The 22,152-nt window shown below is 40.9% G+C and overlaps 1 protein-coding gene and 1 non-coding gene across 2 annotated transcripts in view; both read left to right on the top strand.

Annotated features, from left to right (window-relative positions):
• The first annotated feature begins 602 nt into the window (after positions 1-602).
• Positions 603-22,152, top strand: part of ZC3H6 (zinc finger CCCH-type containing 6) — a 75,955-nt gene continuing 54,405 nt past the window's right edge. Inside the window, exon 1 of the mRNA XM_049784392.1 lies at positions 603-668. Coding sequence (XP_049640349.1) covers positions 637-668 — 32 coding nt within the window. The 5' untranslated portion in view covers positions 603-636. The remainder of the gene's footprint in view (positions 669-22,152) is intronic.
• LOC126025305 (U6 spliceosomal RNA) lies at positions 18,967-19,069 on the top strand. Its single transcript, XR_007501328.1, has one exon. It is a non-coding gene; the product is annotated as a U6 spliceosomal RNA (small nuclear RNA).

The following is a 22,152-nucleotide window of genomic DNA, read 5'->3' as shown; positions in this document are numbered from 1 at the left end:
ATAAAGACACGCCCCTAAAAAGTGATCGACGCTCCCTCCCCTTCAATCACGAACGCGCTCCGCCCGCGTGGGCGGGGCAACGGCTCGGGCGCGCGCGGAGGGATCCCTCCCGCCAGCTAGTCCCGGCCTCCGGTGTTGCGGCCGGCGCCATTTTCTCGAGCCGCGGTCTCGGGGCCGCCATGTTGGTGAGGAGCAAGCGCCGTTGCGGCCACTGTCCAAATCCCCGCGTCGCCGCCCGCCGCCCGCCGCCCGCTCGCTCGCTCGCTCGCCAGCCCGCCGCAGCCACCGGCGGCGACCCCGAGAACTAGAGCTAGCGCGGCCCAGTGTTGGCAAGTGTAGCACTCCACCGCCCCCGCCGCCACCTCGTCCTGGGTGGCGCGTGGCTGTGCTTGACAGACTGGAAAAGTCTGTTGTCTGTGTCGCTCACTAAGTAAAACCGTGAGTCTTTGCCGCCACCTCGTCACCTCTCGGCGGCGGGAGTGCCGGGAGCCGGGCACGACCCTCCCGGAGGCACGCAGGCGGCGCTGGGCTCCCCAGCTTCCTTCCTTCCTTCCTTCCTTCCTTCCTCCTTCCTTCCCGCGCGCCGCCGCCGCCGCCGGCCTCGCCAGAGCCGCCCCGCCCCGTTCTTGACCAAACATGACAGACTCTGAACATGCAGGGCACGACAGGTCGGGAACCCTTGTCTTGTCTTTCTCGTGCGAGGAGAGGAGGAGGAGGGTCTGGGCGGCGGGAGCGGGCCGGGGGCCGCGCGCCGGCTGCATGACTTGAAAGAACAAAGCAAAAAGAAACGATCGTCTCTGTGACAGTGCACCCGACGAGCCACGCGGCGCGGGCCCGGGCCCGGGAGGCGGCGGTGGCGGGAAACGAGCCGGCCCGGTCTGGCCTCAACCCCGCCCCGCCCCGCCGGTGCTCCCCTCCCTCCCTCCGCCCCCGCCCCCGCGCTGGGGGCCTTCTTCCCGGCCGGCCCCGCCCACGGCCGCCGGCACGTGCGAGCCCCGCCCCCGGGCTGCGCTCTTGGGCTGCGCTGGGCTGGGCTGGGCTGGGCTGAGCCCGCAGGCCCTGCTCCGGGCGCCTTGGCCCGAGCTCGTGGGAGCCGGTCGGAGCCGACCTGAGCCGCCGCGCTGGGGATTCACTGAGCCGGGTCCTCCCGCTCCTGTACAAGCTGGGCAATAAACACACTTGGTTTGGGGGGAGTTTTTTTTTTTCCTCCTTTTTCATTTCTTTTCTTTTTTTTTTTTAATGGGAGTGAGGGTAAGTTTTCTTTTTCCTGAGGAAATTGGAAATTGCCCCACTTGGAAAACTTGCCTGGTCTTATTCCTAGACCCGGCATTTCTCCTTTCTCACACCCTGTTCCCGAATTGGCTGTTGGGAGTCGCAAATTCCAGCTGAGAACACGAAAGAAACGGGGGCCAAGCCCCCCCCCCCCCAGTGTTCTAATAAGTTTAAAAACCTCAGCGGGGTTCCTTCTAGATGGGCTTTCCTAAATACTCTGTGTGTCATTTGAGATGTCATCCGAGTATATGTCATGTGAGCATTTAACTGAGGTTTAAAAAGAGAAGATTTTAAAACAAAATGAAAAATATTACTTTTTTTTTCCCCCTTAAGGACCTTTTTTTTTTTTTTTTTGGTTCCTTAAAATGGTTCGGGACATAATCTATAATATAATCTTTTAATTAGAGACATAGCATATTTCAGTTTTGGTTAAATCTTACATGCCTATTGATCTCTAAATGTTTTAAGTTTTCTTTTTTTTTTCTTTCTTTTTTTTTTTTCCAAAGGGAGCGCTTTAGTTAAAATTTGTGCCGCAAAATTCATTCCGTCTGGATGTATTTAAAAACTAGGAGTTTCTTACTCCTTCGTGATACCTGGGTTAGAAATAGACATGATACTCTTTAAATATGAATTGCGGAAGTTTTACTGTGAAGAAACGTGCTCTGCTATTGGTAAAGTGTTCCAGATACTACAGTCAACATCCCAAAGCAGAAATAACACAAAACACTTAAATTTAAATGATTTAAAATCTTGACAATCTTGGGAAGGATTAAAGGATGCATCAACATTTTTTATGTTCAAAGAAGTAGATCAACAGAAAGCAAAATACACTGAGAACATAAACTCACAAGTCACACTTAAAATAGCATTGTCGTTAAAAAAAAAAAAGTCTTGGAATGGGTAGGCATTAGCCTATCTTTAAAAAGTTTACCCGCAGGATATGTCTGAAAAACACATAATGAAGTTTTAATGTACGACCTAAAATTCATGCATTTTTCTCCAATGGTAAACTGGAAATTTCTTCTATTACATTTATAGACTATGTATAACTATGTATTCTGTGTAAAGCAGAAATCTTGTCATCAAGTTAAGGTACTGAAATGATTCTGTTAATAAGGAACTGTGATCCCAGACATACAAAATGATTAACAGTGGTTAATGTTTTTCACACTTTTTTGTCATAGTAAGTGAAAAAAATACCATCATCAGAATATAAAGTGTCAAGAGAAATGCTGCTAGTTCCAGCTTTTCCTAGGACTTTGTGAATTTGAAAAAAATCCTAGTTTCTTAATTGCTAAAGGAGTTCTAGCAGAATTTTTCACATTCTACAAGATCAGTGGCTCTCAATTTCTCTAGGGGAGCTTTTTATATTAAATTTTCATTTGTCTTAACCTCAACCTGCATTTAAGAATTTCACAAGTACCTGAGTTAAGGTGGGTTGAGAGGTCTGTGTCTTGTGAGAGCACATGTGAGAGGCACTGAGTTCTGTCCCTACTCCTGCCACCCAAAATTCCTCAGTTCTAATATGTGCCACTTGAGTGTTAGATTGGCAGAATCACTTTAAGGAACAATAATTTTTATCCTTCCTGGGAATCTGAATCAGAATCCCTAGGAGAGGATTGAGGTTATTTATTTCTTATAATTGAAGAAATTTGGGGTTGTAAAATCCACAGTTTTCTTCCTTGCTACTTAGTACTTTTATATTGTTGGGGTTATTTTTTGGTTTTGGTTTTGGTTTTTGGGCCACACCCGGTGATGCTCAGGGGTTACTCCTGGCTATGCACTCAGAAATCACTACTGGCTTGGGGGACCATATGGTATGCCAGGGGATCAAACCGCAGTCCATCCTAGGATAGCGCGGGCAAGGCAGAGATGCCTTACTGCTTACCACCGCTCCAGCTCCATTACTTTTATATTGAACATTTCTCCAGCCGAGTGTAGCCCAACACCTAACAAAAAAGTAATAGTAATTTTATGTGATAATTAGATCCTATTCTGAGACCAGAAATTCACAGTACACAATTTTTATGTTTTTTTTTAAATTTTGCATTCTTTTCAGCATGAACTTTTTGCAGATGTTTGTCAAATGGGTAGCTTTAAAATTTGGGAGGAGTTCTACTTAGAATGAAGTTATTTACATGCTCAGTAAAATTTTTTTATATGGGTGGGACACCTGATATTTCTCACTATGCTCAGGGGAGAATTATATGTGGTGCTGGGGATTTGAACTCGGGTCAGGCACATAGAAGGCAAGTAAGTGCTTTATCTCCTTTCTATCTCTGGTTACCAAAAATTGTATTTTGAATAAAATTTTAATATATAAATGAGCTTCCATATACATAGAATTTTAGCAGAGCACTTTCCATAAGTCTTTAGAAATAATAGAGTTGGTGAAAATTAACAGATAGAATTCTTTTTTATTTTATTTTATTTTTGGTTTTTGGGCCACACCCGGCGGTGCTCAGGGGTTACTCCTGGCTGTCTGCTCAGAAATAGATCCTGGCAGGCTCAGGGGACCAAATGGGATGCCGGGATTCAAACCAACCACCTTAGGTCCTGGATAGGCTGCTTGCTAGGCAAACACAGCTGTGCTATCTCTCTGCCCTGAGATAGAATTCTTAATCTTTCATTCAGTCATTCTAGCTAGGCAGAGGACTCCAGCCACCTACCTTTGTTGTTTAGCTGGTTATGTTTTAGCCAATTAAAAGCAATTTGCAAGCAGTTCTTAAGTTACACACATCTGTGGTAGTAAAGGAAAAGAGTAAGTATTAATCCAGGTAACTACTAATCTTTTGAAGGATTCTGGAGGTACATATAGGACTTGTAGTGGGGAAAAAAGATATATTTACAAAAATACCATAGAAATTTACATTTCCTAGAGGAGCTTTTTAGTTGATAGGAATAAGGGGAAATACCTTCCTCTGAAAGAAGCTTTTCTTTGCCCATTTATGTACACTTTTTCACCTTTCCGTCTTCTGGCTTTCCTTCCTCAGATAAAATAAAAAGACTACAACTATTTAGAATCACAGTATGTTTCATATTTCCTCCTTTGCCACCCACACGAGTGAAACCTTTCTTAGAGGAGAACCCAAAAGAAAATGTGAAAATTATTGTGCTTTTCATTTGAAATGGGTTTCTATGGGGAGGAGCCACATCTGTCAGTGTTAGGGAGGAAATGAAGGAACAATGAGTGCTAGGGATTGAACCTGGAGCTCCAGCATACAAAGTATGCTTTCCAGCCTTTTGTGCTACCTAATCAGAATTCTCATTAGATTTTCACCAAGATCACACAAGATAGATTCAGTAATTTTGTCTGAGATCCCATAGGTAGGTTAGAAAAGAACCTAAATAGTGAGTAGGAATGATTGTACAGTGGGGAGGGTATTTGCCTTGCATTCAGTCAAGGGTTTATCCTCAGCATCCCATATAGTTTCCCCAAACCAGCCAGGAGTAATTCCTGAGTGCAGAACCAGCAGTAACATCTCAGCAAACAAACCACCACCAACACCACCAACAGAAACACAGCACCCCAGACAGGCAGTGTCTGAGATGTTTTGCTTTCTACAGAGCCCTGACAGGTCCAGCCCTGCCTGGAGCGATCCTTGAGCACTGTCAGGTGCTTTGGACCACCTTGTCCTCCCTCTCCCCTCAAAATCCACAAAGATAAATTTCTTCCTGAAGTATTAACTCTTCACTTCGTTCAAGGGAATAGTGATCTAAATCTTAGCCTCCTTGAATTGTATTCGGGTTTAATGTATTTTTAAAAGAGCTCTGTAGAAAGTTAATTTAGTAATCTGCCAAGCTTTGAACCTAAGCAGTATCACCGAAGACTCAACTAGCATCAGCCACATCCCAGGAAATCCTTAGACACTGTTTTTTACTATACCATGTAGAGATAGCATTGTTTTGATAATTCCGTTTGCCTTTGCCAGGCAATATGAAGAGTATTTGTGCCTGCATGGAGGCAGGCTCTGGTGGTGATAGGGGGTTGGGGACACGGGTGAAAGTAAGGTCACACTGGAGAATGAGGATAGTGATTGAACAATACCTGAAATGACTGTATTATGACAATAGTAGTATTCTAATAAAATATAGGGGAAAGAGGAAGAGCACTGTATTCTGAATAAAATCTGGGTTCTAATCTTGGTTTTTCTTTCAACTTTAGGTTAATACTCTCCTGTTTTCTGTGATTTTTTTAAAGGTAGTTGAATTATATTATCTCTAATCTCACTTAGTAAATTAATTTTTTAAATTGTAGAAGTGTTGTTTTTTTTTGGGGGGGGGTCCACACCCGGCAATGCTCAGGGGTTACTCCTGGCTTTGTGCTCAGAAATCGCTCCTGGCAGGCTCAGGGGACCATATGGGATGCCGAGATTCGAACCACCGACCTTCTGCATACAAGGAAAATGCTTTACCTCCATGCTATCTCTCTGGCCCCAAGTAGATGTGTTTTGTCATATTTGAGTTTACTTGACATTCTTTACAAAATATAATTTGTAACAGTACCGTATTTTCTGGCGTATTAAGACAACTTTTGAAATGAAAAAAAGTCAACCGAAAATCAGGGGTCATCTTATACGCCAAGCATATCCCGAAAAATGTTTCAATATGCCGCTTTATTTTTCTTTGTGAAATATCTCTTTAAACACTATAAACAATAAATAGGTCATTGAGCTTCACAATTCAGGATATTACATTATAGTCGTTGAAACAAATTGGTAAAGAGCCTTACTAGCACTAATGCTGTAAAGTTTGTCTGAACTGAATGCAGTGGAGTCATAGATGGGGACTTGAGGGAATTAAATATCTATTTTGAGAATATCAGTAAAAGTTTGGTCAAGGGCCGGTGAGGTGGCGCTAGAGGTAAGGTGTCTGCCTTGCAAGCGCTAGCGTAGGACAGACTGCGATTCGATCCCCTGGCGTCCCATATGGTCCCCCCAAGCCAGGGGCAATTTCTGAGTGCTTAGCCAGGAGTAGTCCCTGAGCATCAAACGGGTGTGGCCCCAAAAAAAAAAAAAAAAAAAAAAAACGTTTGGTCAATCAGATACAAGGTACAAGAAGAGACAGTTTGGAAAAGCTCAAGGATGATAAAAGTGAGTGTTCATCATATTTTGGACAGTGAGGAAAAGACTTAAATGAATTGGGATCTGTTACTGAAGATATATGAAAGTCCATTAAAGATTTTAGTCAAGAAATAGATGCAGGGCTGGAGAGATAGCATGGAGATAAGATGTTTGCCTTGCATGCAGAAGGAATGTGGTTTGAATCCAGGCATCCCATATGGTCCCTCGAGCCTGCCAGGAGTGATTTCTAAGTGTAGAGCCAGGAGTATCCCCTGAACACTGCCGGTGTGGACCCCCCCCCAAAACAAAACAAAAAAATAGATGTATTGTTTGTTTTACCTGGAGACTAAGATCAAATGATCAGTTAGGGAGCTTTCAACACTTCATGAAATTCAGAACAGTATTTAATATGTGTTGCTCTGGGATAAGGGAAGATAGAAGTTAAAAAAAAGTTTTCCCTGGGCCAGAGCGATAATACAGAAGTAGTGTATTTGCCTTGTATGTGGCAGACCCAGGACAGACCCAGATTTGATCCCTGGCATCCCATATGGTCCCCCGAGCCTGCCAGGACCAATTTCTGAGCACAGAGCGAGGAGTAACCTTGAGCACTGCCAGTATTGCCCAAAAACGAAAAGGCAGAACAAAACAAAAATTCTTTGCCTTAATGGAGCCTATTATTATTATTGTTATTATTTGGTTTTTAGTGATGCTCAGGGGGTTACTCCTGGCTGTGTGCTCAGAAATCTTTCCTGGCTCAGGACCATATGGGACACCGGGATCAAACTGAGGTCCATCTGTGTCAGCTGTGTGCAAGGCCATCGCCCTACTGCTGTCCTATCATTCCGGCCCCAGTGGAGCCTATTCTTTAAAAGGACTAAGTCATACCTAAAACAGCTGACAAGTATGTTTTGTATATAGGAGCCTTAGGTTTAGACCCCAACGCTACCTGGTCTTCAAGCACTGCTTTAGTGACCTCCCACTAGGTGAGTCCAGCAAACAAGAAAGGACAGTTTTTAATCGACTTTTTTTTTTTTAAGCAATAGTTTTTTGAGGCTGGAGAGATGGTCTAGTTGGTAAAGCCCTGGCAACCCAGATTCAATTCTAGGCACTACCTATGGTCTCTCAAACCCTGCCAGGAGTGTTCCTTGAGTTTGGAACAAGGAGTAAGACCTAATAAAACAAAACACGCACACACCATGAAAAAATTTATTTAAAGATAAATGGCAGATGAAGTTATCTCATGGGTGTAGAGAACGTTTTTCTGTTTTGAAATATTCAGCACTTGGGGCCAGAGAGATAACATGGAGACAAGGCATTTGCCTTGCATGCAGAAGGATGGTGGTTCGAATCCTGGCGTCACATATGGTCTCCCGAGGCTGCCAGGAGCGATTTCTGAGTGTAGAGCCAGGAGTGACCTTTGAGCACCGCCAGGTGTGACCAAAAAACAAACAAACAAATTCAGCACTTAACAGAGCTTTGGGACCATAGCTGGCTGTGTTCAAGGCTTACTGAGCAAAGCTCTGAATAAGAATAATTGAGCCAGAATATCCAGTAGGTGAGAAAAACATTGAGATTGGAATGAACTTAAACAGAAGAACACTATTGTTAAAGAAAAGAATGACCAAGGAGAGTATTAAAGGTAGAAGATAGTGAAATAGGGGCCAGTGAGGTGGCGCTAAAGGTAAGATGTCTGCCTTGCAAGCACTAGCCAAGGAAGGACCGAGGTTCGATCCTCCGGTGTCCCATCTGGTCCCCCCAAGCCAGGGGCAATTTCTGAGCTTAGCCAGGAGTAACCCCTGAGCATCAAACGGGTGTGGCTGAAAAACAAAAGCAAAAAAAGAAGATAGTGAAATAGCAGGGGTGATGGATTGGAAAGACCTTGCTACTATTGTAAAGAAATGGGGGCCAAAGAGAGAGCGTGGAGGTAGAGCATTTGCATTGCATGCAGTTGGATGGTGGTTCAAATCCCGGCATCCCATATGGTCCCCTGAGCCTGCCAGGAGTGATTTCTGAACATAAAGCCAGGAGTAACCCCTGAGCGCTGCTGGGTGTGACCCAAAAAAACAAACAAAAGAAAAAGAAATGAAATTTTACTCTTAGATTTTAATGAAGGAGGGAGGGATAGGATCTTCTATGGTTAGAGAAAGTAGAAAGGAAGGTAGAAAGGAAGCTGCTATAGTCATCCAAGTCAAGTTAATGGCTTTATGCCTGGGAAGTGAAAATGATTGCATTTTGGATATGATTTATACTTAGAATCAATAGGATTTGATGATGGATAAATATGTGGAAGAAACAAGTTAATCAGAAAAGCTCATAAATTGTATAATAAAAACCTGAACAAACTTGTTTGCAGTGAGAAAACAGCATATTTGAGATATTTCTTAGAATTGGGAATATAAAAGATCTTTGTTTTAGCATAAATGTTAGTTAAATGAATAAGATTGCACAGGTAGGTAGGTATTTAATCAGACTGAAGAAGACAAATTCTGGAAGTTAAAGAGATTTCAAGGGAGGCATCACAGAACAGACAAAGGAAAGAGGAGTGAATGGAAGCCATAGGATATACTTAATTAGGACATTATTTTTAAAAACTTGAATGAGAAGCTGGAGAGATTGCACAGAAGTAGGGCATTTGCCTTGCATAGGCAGAAGGACTGTGGTTTGAATCCCAGCATTCTGTATGGTCCCCCCGAGCCTGCCGGGGCCGATTTCTGAGCATAGAGCCAGGAGTAGCCCCTGAGCAGTGTTGGGTGTGACCCAAAATCCCCCCCCAAAAAACCCCCCCACAAAAAACAAAAACTTGAATGAGTGCTGAAGAATTTGCAAACAGACGGTCTGATGCCTAAGATCTGCCTACATTCTCATTTGCTAGGATATCTAGAATAATTTGTGTTTAAATGGTGTGAGGTTTGTCTTATGTTCTTTATCTTCCTTAAGATCTATCACCCTTGCCTTCTGTGAAAACTAAGCACTAGAAGTCACTTATTGGATGATCTCCCTGAACATTTAAATTTGTGAGCCGTATGTTGTACAGTCATTTTCATTTGGACACACGTGGTTTGGTTACTAATAAAATTCAAAGATGTGAGTGATCTTGAATTTACAGGTCAAGTCTCTAATGCAAGCTGTCAGTTATTTTGTGCAAAGTGCCCTAGAGTTGTATGATTGATAGCAGTGGCCCTGCTTTCATTTTTCAGATTCATATATCTGTTTTAGGGCTTAATTGGGGATGTTAATTCATGCTGAAAATACAAACTGATATTTATTTGGCACTTACTCTACATAGCCTTAAGTGTTTTACATGAATTACTTCATTTAATCTTCACAATTGTACTAGAAAGTTCTTTCTTTTACAAATGAAAAAAAAACTGGCATTAGACATTCATAAATTTCCTTAGGTCACAGAGTAAAACAATGACAAAGAATATTAGCTGACTCTAGAACTCCTAGTTAAATTTTTTTTTTCCAACTTGCCTTGTTTTTTTTTAAGACACTTTGGTCTACAGAACCCACACTTATTTGAGGATAGACTTTCCTATCACAAGTGAATATATATTAAAATATCGATCCACAGAAAATGATGGCGAGATATTTGTTATCAGTATATTCTCTTCATGCACAGTGTCATGAAAAATGAGATGATCAAAAATTGCTTGATGAACAAGAACATGGTTTTAAGATGAGGCATTGATAATAAGTAACTAAAATTTTAAGTAGCTCCAGCCTGATATTTCTAGCTCTAGAGTTTATCTGTGAAGAAGCATCTATTCTGCCTACTTTATAGAAAGGCATCCTCTCTACTGGATTTTGCTTCTGTGGATGCTATTTATACTTGTCCTTCAAGTTACGTTTTTTTTTTTTTTGTTTGTTTGTTTAATCCATTGTTAATCTCCACATACTGGAATCTAATAGGAAATACTTTAAATACTTTAAAAGGGTTTTCTTTTTTTTTTTTTTTTTTTTTGGTTTTTGGTTTTTGGGCCACACCCGGCGGTGCTCAGGGGTTACTCCTGGCTGTCTGCTCAGAAATAGCTCCTGGCAGGCACGGGGTACCATATGGGACACCGGGATTCGAACCAACCACCTTTGGTCCTGGATCAGCTCCTTGCAAGGCAAAGGTCGCTGTGCTATCTCTCCGGGCCCTTAAAAGGGTTTTCTAATGCTGTGTACTTCATCACAGTTTCACTCTAGCTTTTGTTTGTTTGTTTGTTTGTATGGCATGATAAGAAGTTGTTTTTTTTTTGTTTTTGAGCCACACCCAGCAGCACTCGCGTTACTCAAGGCTCTGCACTAAAAAATAAAATACATTTTCAACATTAAAAAATGAATGTATGAGACTGGAGGGACAGCACATCAGGTAGGGCATTTACTTTGCATGCAGCCAATGTGGGCTCTATCCCTGGCATCTCATATGGTCCCCGAAGCCTGCCAGGAGTAATTTCTGAGTACAGAGCCAGGAGTAGCCCCTACATGCAACCAGTTGTGACCAAAAACTAAGAAAAACAAAACAAAAATATTCTCTTAAAAATAATATATGGGGCCCGGAGAGATAGCACAGCGGCGTTTGCCTTGCAAGCAGCCAATCCAGGACCTAAGGTGGTTGGTTCGAATCCCGGAGTCCCATATGGTCCCCCGTGCCTGCCAGGAGCTATTTCTGAGCATAGAGCCAGGAGTAACCCCTGAGCACCGCCGGGTGTGTCCCAAAAACCAAAAAATAAATAAATAAAAAATAAATAATAATATATGAATTAGAGTGACAACATAAGGGACTAGTGCATCCTTTCTACGCAGCAGACCCAGATTTGATCCGTGGCACTGCATAGTTTGTCAAGTATGGCCCTGGTGGCCCCCTGTACCACTGTACCTAAATAGTTCTGCGTCGATGGGCACAGATCATCAGACCTACAGAGCTGTCCCAAGAGTTTCTGGGAGTGGCCCCTGAATGACTTAGGTGGCCTCCAAAAAAAATTAAAGTGAAAAATTAGAACTTGTAAAGAGTATTGCTTTTCCCCACCTTAAGAAAATAAGATTGGGCCCGGAGAGATAGCACAGCGGCATTTGCCTTGCAAGCAGGCGATCCAGGACCAAAGGTAGTTTGTTCGAATCCTGGTGTCCCATATGGTCCCTCATGTCTGCCAGGAGCTATTTCTGAGCAGACAGCCAGGAGTAACCCCTGAGCAAAGCCGGGTGTGGCCCAAAAACAAAACAAAACAAAAAAAAGATTAATTAAATCTAACTTAAAATTTTAGCTATAAGAAATAACATTTTGGGCCTGGAGAGATAGCACAGCGGCGTTTGCCTTGCAAGCAGCTGATCCAGGACCAAAGGTAGTTGGTTTGAATCCCGGTGTCCCATATGGTCCCCTGTGCCTGCCAGGAGCTATTTCTGAGCAGACAGCCAGGAGTAACCCCTGAGCACCGCCGGGTGTGACCCAAAAAAACCAAAAAAAAAAAAAAAAAAGAAATAACATTTTGTTGTATGTAAATTTCAATATATTAGGGAAATTCATTGAAAATGGTAGAGTGCAGAAGAACTGGTAAGGTTTTTGCTTGAATTTCCTTAATTACTGGTATTTGATAATAAAATATTTTTAGATCAATGGTACTTGTTAATGCTGTTAAGTTCTTTATAACATTTGCACTTTGCTTATAAAGAACATCATTTATTGGTTTCTTGTCTACATCCTTGGAGTTTATAGGAATCTTTAAAATTATATTTTGGACATAGGAAGCAAATGGGCTACAGAAGCATCATGCTTGGGCTCTTGGGTAGATCCCTGGTAGCACATGTGGCTAGTGGCACCCAGCACTGCTGGAAACCAAGCACAGAATGATTTGGCCCCAATTGGCCATATAGTGCTGGGAGTGGTCCCAGAGCCCCTGGAGCAGTCTTTGGAGATACTCCCCAATCATTTTCTTTGCAAGCAAAAGAAATTGAATACTACATTTAAGAAAGAAATAATTAGAAGGCCAGGGAATATAGCTCACTAAAGGCTTGTGTATGATTCGGGAGATCTGGGTTTGGTCTTTAGCATACAATGCTTACTGAGTATTTTAGTGGATGTGCCTTCCAGGCAAAAGTATATATTTGACATGGCCTTTTAATCATATGACTTACATGGATTAGATTAGTAATTATAGATCATGTTATGTACTAATGATACTAATGATTACAGATCATGTTATATACTAATGAAACTGACCAAGACAGATTGGAGAAATGGATCCTTTTTTGGAGGGTTTAATTTTTGACTACACCCATCACTGTTCAGGGGTTACTCTTGGTTGTGAGCTCAGGGATCACTTCTTTTTTTAATTTTTTCATTTTTAAAATTTTATTTTGTTGAAACCATCATGATTTACAAAGTCCTTCATAGTTGGGTTTTATAAAATGAATCAGTGCCAATCCCACCACAAGTGTCAACCTCCCTCCACCAATGTTACCAGGTGCATCCTGTACATTGAAAGTGAACTATTATCAGTTCACTTTTTTTTTCTCCTGAAAACATTTTAGAGCCGTTTCACCTCTTAGGATAAACTCCAAATATGCCCCAATTTCTTCATGGTCTAGTACTACCCATCACTCTAGCATAGTTTTAATCCCGAATTCCCCTTTTGTTAGTCTTTTTTTTTTCTTCCTTTTATTTTGCTCTGGGCCACACTTAGTGGTGCCCAGGGGTTACTTTTGGCTCTACACTCAGAAATTGCTCCTGGCAGGCTCAGGTGACCATACGGGATACTAGGGATCAAACCTGACTTGGCCTCATGCAAGGCAAATGCCCTACCCTCTGTGCTATCACTCAATCCCCATGAATATCATTCTTGAATCGAAGCACAGAACATCAAACTCTGAATTTAGACAGTACTTTGTTTCCTCATATAATTATTTTTTACACCTTTGGCTACATCAGGGCTTATTCCTGACTCTGGAATCAATCCTGGCAGATTTCAGGGACCATATGGGGTGCTAGGGATCAAACTCAGTTGTGTGAAAGGCTTGCACCTTACCTGCTGTATTATCTCTCTGAGCCCCGTTTTTCTCATTTGAACTTTGTTCACATGTCTTTGATTCAAATTGATACATCTTTTGAAAAGTGATTGCTTACATGGACATTATTGATGACGGTGTCTTTATTTTTATGGCTACACCCGCTGGTGTTTGGGGATTACTCCTGGCCCTCCACTTGGGTTATGCCTGGTGGTGCTCAGGGATTCTTTGGGATGCCGGAGATGAACTTGGGTCAGTCACATGCAAGGCAAATGCCCAACTCGCTGTGCTATTACTCTGGTCTCCTGATTATTTCAAGGTACGTTTTATTGTGTTACATAATAGTTGTATTGAAGATGATAACAATGAGAAATTTCTCTGATCCTCAATCTCAGAGAAAATTGTGCTTCTCCTGAATAACTGATCTGTTTTTGTTTTGGAAGCACAGTCTCATATTTAAACCTTATTTATTGAAGCCCAGAGTTCAATTTGCAGCTTACATTTAAAAATTAAATATATTTTTTACGTGACTGTGTGTAAACTAATCTCTTTGTTTTTGTTTTTTTGTTTTGTTGTTTTTTGGGTCACACCTGGCAGCGCTCAGGAGTTACTCCTGGCTCTATGCTCAGAAATGGCTTCTGGCAGGCTTGGGGGACCATATAGGATGCAGGGATTCGAACCGCTGTCCTTCTGCATCTAAGGCAAATGCCCTACCTCCCTGCTGTCTCTCCGGCCCCTTGAGTTCAGTTTTTAATGACTATTGAGTTTACTTTGATGGCCATATTAATTTTTTTGGAATGTATAGACAAATTAGCTTTCCCTATGATATTTCTTCAGGGGCAATTAGAAATATTAACACTATTTTGGGTTTGGAGCGTTAGAGGGTGTTTGCTTTGCATGTAGCCAATGAGGATTCAATCCCCAGCATCCCATATGAGCCTGCCAGGAATAATTTCTGTATGCAGAGTTAGGAGTAACCCTTGAGTGCTGCCAGATGTGCCCCCCCCAATAAAAAGGAGTATTAGCACTAGCACTACCTCATATTTTTTATTTGGCTTGCCAACAAATCTAAAGCACAGCCACTTGGACCTATGCACACAAATCTTTTTTTTTTTTTTTTTTTTTTGGTTTTTGGACCACACCCAGTGTCACTCAGGTGTTATTCCTGGTTATGTGCTCAGAAATCGCCCCTGGCTTGGGGAACCATATGGGACACCAGGGGATTGAACTGCGGTCTATCCTAGACTAGCGAGTGCAAGGCAGGTGCCTTACTGCTTGTGCCACCGCTCTGGCCCCTATGCACACAAATCTTAAGGACAGCGACTAGGGTTTATGACTAGTTATATTTCTCAAGTTTTACTGTATTACTTTTCAACTAGTATAAACTAAGCTTGATATTTTTAAGGTGTGTAACTTGCAGAGTTAAAACAGAGCCCTGATGATTCTAAGAAAAGGAGTGTCCTTTCCCCTCATGAAATTAGTATTCTTTCAGATACTCTTGAAAGAAGGATATGGCAAGAAACTAGCTAAGGTCTAAATAACTAAACATTCTTATATATATTTATTACCTACATATATAAGTTATGTTTTTATAAAGTGGAATATGAGTATGTTGATTCAGGAAATATTAGAATTATGTGTATTTGCCAGGACCAGACTGATAGTACAGTGGATAGGGTACTTACCTTGCATGCTGTCAACTCAGATTCTTTTTTTTGGGGGGGGGGGTTGGGTTTTGAGTCACACCCAGCAATGCTCAGCGGTTATTCCTGGCTCTACACTCAGAAATCGCCCCCGGCAGGCTCGGGGGACCATATGAGATGTCGGAATTCGAACCAGCAACCTTCCGCATGCAAGGCAAAATGCCTTACCACTGTGCATCTCTCCGGCCCCCAACTCAGATTCTAATCCTGGTATCCTATATGGTCCCCCTGATCTATCAGGAGTGATTCCAAAGTGCAAAGTCAGGAATAACTCCTGAACATCACCAAGTGTGGCCCCTGAAAATAAAAATGGAATTATGCATATTTGTACCTGTAATCAATTTAACTGCATAAAATAATTGTATATACTTGTAAGAACAAAAGAGGAATCATAATAAATGAGTAAAAGAAATTGGGGATATAGCCTTCGTCTCTCAAACCGAGGATGAGAGCCTCTAGAAGGACTCAGCCCATTTTTGGCATATTTGATTTTTACCCCATCTTATTACTTTTCTTCAAACAAAACCACATAACTTTACCTATCTAGTCCCGCCTCCCAATTAGAGGGGGATATAATGGAGGTACTGTGACCAAACAGTTGTAAGATCACTAAGTAGTAAGCTAGGCACAGAGGGGACCATTCATTCTAGCAGCCCTGGGGGTGAGCGTGGAGGCTATGGGAGGCAGGACGGGAACAGGGGTGGAGGGAAGGCAATTTGGTGGTGGGAATTCCCCTGACAATGTTAACATGTACCTAAAATATTACTGTGAACGATATGTAAGCCACTATGATTAAAATAAAAATTATAATAAAAATTTGAAAAAAAAAAGAAATTGGGGATATAGATAAGTTACATAGGTTAGAATTTGCAATGTATATGGGAGATATTATATTAGTAATGATTTATTTGCTCTTTTTATAAAGTCCCATTCCTGAAGAAACTTGTGTTTTGGGTTAAGGTTTTTTTTTTTTTTTGGTTTTGGGGCCACTCCCGACAATGCTCTGGGGCTACTCCTGGCTGTCTGCTCAGAAATAGCTCCTGGCAGGCACGGGCGACCATATGGGACACAGGGATTTGAACCAACCACCTTTGGTCCTGGATCGGCTGCTTGCACGGCAAACACCGCTGTGCTATCTCTCCGGGCCCTGGGTTAAGGTTTTGACAAATGTAAGATTGAATAGAGAAGTAAGACAAATATTGTAAAAATTGATTTGTATAAAGAATGAAGAAGAAAAGATATATAGACTGAGTTCTGCCAATCAAGTGTATTCCAGAGGGTAAAAGAAGATATTAGATAAATTACAGGATAAAACTGATTTGATGGTACAGATATCAGACTTTATCAGTGGAATTTGTAAAGAGAAACTTTCTGAAGCAAGATAAGTTATCTAGGCTTTACATGTTCAAGGGCCAATTAAGGGTGGTTATAAGTCACAAATCTTCCATGTCAGGTGGCATTTTTATGTCCTCAGCATGATAGAACAGTATTTTCCTTGATGGTAAATATTTTGCTTGGGTGGCATAAGAATATTAGTCAGGGCCCGAGCAATAGCACAGTGGGTAGGGCGTTTGCCTTGCACGAGGTCAACCTGACATCCCATATTGTTCCCCAAGCTTGCCAGGAGTGATTTTTTTTTTTTTTTTTTGCTCAGGAGTTACTCCTGGCTGTCTGCTCAGAAATAGTTCCTGGCAGGCATGGGGGACCATATGGGACACCGGGATTCGAACCAACCACCTTTGGTCCTGGATCGGCTGCTTGCAAGGCAAACACCGCTGTGCTATCTCTCCAGGCCCACCAGGAGTGATTTCTAAGTGCAGAGCCAGGAGCGCTGCCTGGTGTGGCCCAAAAAGCAAACAGACAAGAAGAATGTTAGGTCAAAGCTTAAGAGGATTATGCATAAGTATATAGATGGAAGGAAAATATCAAAGTAATCTAGGCAAAACCTAGACCCAAGCAAATTTTCTGTCAAGCATATTGAAGAACTCAGGCAAATTAAGAGTAAATTTATTACTTACATAAGTATTTACATACTTATACTGTACAGGCCACTGTATCATAAGGCAGTATGAATGCCAGGGTAGTATGTTAAAGTTTCTATACTGCAGCTGTAGGAATTTGTGGGTGAGGGCATACCTAGGGATACTTGGGGAATTATGTGTAATGTAAGGTTTCTTCATGCAGAACATGCACTGCAGCCCTTTGAACCATCTTCTGGCCTGCAGCTACACATAGTTTTAGCCTGCATCTGCGCCATAAAATAGGCAAAAAAAAAAAATCTCAGACCTCATTGGTGCCTTAGAAAGTGGATGAAAAAATATCTCACGGAAATAAATCTCCCATAAAATAAGGAGATGGGTGAAAAACAGTCTAATAGCAACCTCTAAGATTGCTTAGCTTTCCAAATCTTACAATTTCTCTAACGGGCTATACTACTCATTAGGGAAGGTATGAAAACTTGGGAGAGTGTTTGGGGGAGCAAGTGTAGCTTAGGGCACCCTGATTGGGGCACAGATTTTCTTTCTTAAAGTATATTACCAAAGGGAGAAACCAGAATAGTTTTCTTTCTGAAAAGGGGTGGTAAGCCAAATAGCCAGGGAATCTCTATCCTTAGGAACTCTGGCATTATTTCAAGACTTAGTTCAGCCAATGGTTGAATCTTGTATGGTCTGTGTGAAGATGTTTGCTGGGGCACAGGAATAGAATAGCTCTACATTGTTCATGGTAAGATAATGATAGGGTGAATTTGAAGAAAAGCATGAAAAGTGTTGAAAGGTTTCAAGTGTCTAGACAATTTTAGGATGTACACACATTTTCATAAGTTATCCGTGAAGGAATCTTGGCTATCCTGTTGTAATCATTTGATATATCCTAATAAAAGAAAAGTGAGGTTTTTTGTTGATTGTATCAACTCATCCCAGGTGGTTTGCTTTCATGAGTAATATCTTTATAATATTACATATTAGGAGTTTTTGTATAGTCTTATTGAGGCTTTTGTGTTTCTTCCAGAAAACTCAGTTTCTGATCTGTAGCTTCTAACAGGAGCCTTTAGCAGAAACTTCTTTTGGAGGTAAGACTGAATGGTTCAGGTTAATTTTCTTTAATGGACAACATTATCAAAATGGAGAAAAGTAGGGTCCTGTGTTGAAACATATCACATACTAAAGAGATAGTATATAATTACCTCTATTAAGAACAAATGTATAGGGAAGGGATTGCCCAATTTCATTGGTCTTTCATTTTTACCTTAGTGTTGACTTTTTTTGGCCTAGATATTTAAATCTAAAGAATAATCTTAAGTTTTGGGTAGTTTTCTGACTACCCAGTGCTTTGCAGCCAGTCTGACATACTTGGTCCTTGGCCCTGTGACACCCTGCTGCTTAGGTTAGGCCCAGCAATGCTAGAGATCACAGCTTTCCAGGGAATCTACCAGCTCGCCATATCTCCAACTCTTTGAGCTTTCTCCCACCCTAATAACATTTCTTTTTAAACTTTATTATTTTCAAAGTAAACAGCTTTATTAGAGAAAATAAATCCTTTAAAAGTACACAATTCACTATTTTTAGGATGTGTACAACCTTTATATAATTATCAACCATTGTTATCACTTCAAAAAAAGTGCCATATTCATTAAAATTCCTTCATATTCTATATTCTGTCTCTACATTTGCCTAAGTTATTTTGGGGGCAGGAAGCAGTGCCAAGTATGGAAGGAGCTATATTCTACATTAAAAAAAATTCTGTGGGCCAGAATGATAGCACAGTGGGTAAAGTGCTTGCCTTGAACGAGGCTGTCTCAGGCTTGATTCCCAGTATCCCATATGGTGCTCAGGCCCTGCCAGGAGTGATTCCTAAGCTCAGAACCAGGAGTAAGCCTTGATTACTATTGGGTATAGCCCTAAAACTAAAGACAAAAAATTCTGTTGAGATTTGATCAGTTAGTGCTCGCTTCAACAGCACATATACTAAAATTGGAACCATGCAAAGATTAGCATGGCCCTGCACAAGAATGACTCGCAAATTCACAAAGTGTTCCATATTAAAAAAAAAGATTTGACCAGGCATTTACATATTCTTTTTTCTTTCGTTTTTCATTTACATATTCTTTTTTTTTCATTTACATATTCTTAAACATGATTTTACCTTCTAAAATGACATAATTACTGTATTTTTTACATTAAAAAACTCCCATATATAATTGAGCACTCTGGGAGTAGTTTCTAAGATTATTGGGTTTAGTTTCTGATGAAATCTTTTATAATAGTTCATATCTAGAGAATATCAAACAATCTTACTTATATTATCTCATCTATTTTTGATTTTTCACTTAGTATCTGGTTATATTAGATGCTCAATCAATAAAATAATTTGGTAGTAAAGTAAGAATTAGAATCTAGCTTTCCTTCTGTTGTCTCCTATTTCTATTATATCACAAATGCTTCCCTAGCATGTTTAACGCTTGTTTTGGGGGAGGCCACACCATTCATGCTTAGGGCTTAGTCCTGGATCTGTACTCAGGGATCACTCCTGGTGGCATTCAGAGTTCCATATTGTTTTGAACCTAGGCTGGCTGCATGCAGGTAACTGCCTTACCTGCTGTACTATTTTTATAGCCCTGTCTTGCCCTGAAGCTTAATTTTTAAAGCATTTGGAAATAGTTCTTAGAAGTATGGATTATTTTTATTTTCTTTCTCTGTACTGTTTTTGTAGCCAAACAAATTCATAAGTTTAAAGTGGTTATTGTCTTATGCTAAAATGATAAATAAGAAAAAATAATAAAATTTTAGTGGTTATGTCTAGTAATAAATATAAGTATCCCATATTTCATAGTTAAAGAATTGATATATTGTAGGACATAAGTCTGTAGTATTTTTTGTTGAGGCCATATCACCTGGTATGTTCTAAGTAGTAGTCACAGTAAGTATATATATATATATATATATATATATATATATATACACACATATATATTAAATGTTTAACTGATGAATCTTTGTACCTATATATATATATACATATATATAGTAACAAACTCACAGATCAATATACGAATATTTTAATACCCTGGAAAGCATTCTAGTACTTTTTTTTAGTAACAATCTTAGATTAGTTAATCACTGTTTTGCCACCACCATAGAATAATTTTGCTTGTTCTTCTCTACTTGTACGCAAATAGAATCAAACAATAGTCTTTTGTGTGTGGATAATTATACATATAAGATATATCTAAATTGTGTGAAGCAATTCTTTTGCTTTATAGCACCCCATTATATAAATCACTTCATTTATCTGTTTTGAGATTTGGGTTGTTATTTGTTATGACTAAACTGCTAAGAATCTTCTAAGAAATATTTTTGGTAAATATTTGCACTCAGATTTTTTTGAGCTATAGGTTTTATAATATAAAACTCAGAGCATTTAAATTTTTTTAGAGGTCCTCCCAAGGGATGATCTGGAGGTCTGTAGGTTCTTCCCAGCAATTCTTACTATTGGGCTAGCAGTGCAAAGTAAAGGGCCTGAGGATGCAGTTGCTTAAGCTCTGTGGCACAGGATTACTCAGATAACCCTGTAATGCTTAGGGGGCTCTCTATACCTGTCAGTTCTTGCAACCAGGTTACATTTGGTAGTATTCAGTAGACCATGTTGTAGTGGGAGCTAAACAGGTCAGTGATATAAAAGGCCTGTGTCTTAACCCTTACACTATTTCTCCAAGCCCAGAACATTTTTTTCATTAAAACAATGCCAGAATGTCAACATTGAACCACAAGAAAACTTTTTTCTTTTTCGTTTTAGAGTCACACTCGATGACACTTGAGATTCTCTTGGCACTGCACTCAGGAATCACTCCTGGCAGGCTTGGGAACCATATGGGATGCCAGGGATCGAACTCAGGTTGACTGTATGCAAGTCAAAAACCCTACCCACTGTGCTACCGTCCCAGCACCCAACAAGAAATTTTTCAGTCAACCTAAATTGGGTTTATAACTCTTTAATTTTATAAAAGAAGCTAGGAGAAAATAATTTCACAGACAATTTGGGGTGGTATCATGTTCTTATTGTATAATACAAGAGTTATGAATATTATACCTTCATTCAGTAAACATACAACAGTAGGGCTTATAGATAACAGCTCTGAAAAACTAAAAAACAGGCACATACTGTTTTCTTTACACGCCCCCCCCCCAAAGTTCACTGAAAGTCAGTGTAAAGTACGATGATAAAGAAACAAGAATTATTTGGAGAGTACTACTTAGGAATGAGTACCTTGCTTTACTTAACCTGTAGTCAGTGGAGGCATCTTGTAGAAAATTACTTTTAAAATGGATCCTAGGGGCCGGGCGGTGGCGCTAAAGGTAAGGTGTCTGCCTTGCCAGCACTAGCCTAGGACGGACCGCGGTTCGATCCCCCGGTGTCCCATATGGTCCCCCAAGCCAGGAGCGACTTCTGAGCGCATAGCCAGGAGTAACCCCTGAGCGTCACAGGGTGTGGCCCAAAAACAAAACAAAAAAAAAAAAAATGGATCCTAAATACTGATTTAGAATTAGCTATGTAATGAATATGAGGAGCAGATTTAGAGAAATAAGACAAAATTTAAGGCCCAGAGACTTAGGAAACAGAATAGTGGGGTAAGCTTGGAATCAGTTATAAAGAACCTTTTTTGCAGTATTAAGACATTTTGAGGGGCCGGGCGGTGGCGCTAGAGGTAAGGTGCCTGCCTTGGCTGCTAGCCTTGGATGGACCGCGGTTCGATTCCCCGGTGTCGCATATGGTCCCCCACACCAGGAGCGACTTCTGAGTGCATAGCCAGGAGTAACCCCTGAGCGTCACCGGGTGTGGGCCCCCCCCCCAAAAAAAAAGACATTTTGATATTATCCTTAGGTCAAAATCATTGTGTCTTTTTTGCTTATTGTACGGAACCCTTCATACATGTGTAATGAGAATATGGGATTGATTAATTTTGCAGCACTTAAGACCATAGCTAATCTTGTTAAAATCACTTTCAGATGGCTAAGGACTCCTGAGGTATTCTGAGACACCAGTTCGCATATGCCATGCAGTACTGGGAATCAAACAAGTGCTTCTCCACTTTGAGCCAGATCTCTGACTTTTCCAGAGAATTGTTTTGA

Source organism: Suncus etruscus, chromosome 12, assembly GCF_024139225.1.
Source record: "Suncus etruscus isolate mSunEtr1 chromosome 12, mSunEtr1.pri.cur, whole genome shotgun sequence".
NCBI lineage: Eukaryota > Metazoa > Chordata > Mammalia > Eulipotyphla > Soricidae > Suncus > Suncus etruscus.
The sequence above is the reverse complement of the archived record's forward strand: the minus strand, read 5'-3'. Positions and strand labels throughout refer to the sequence as shown.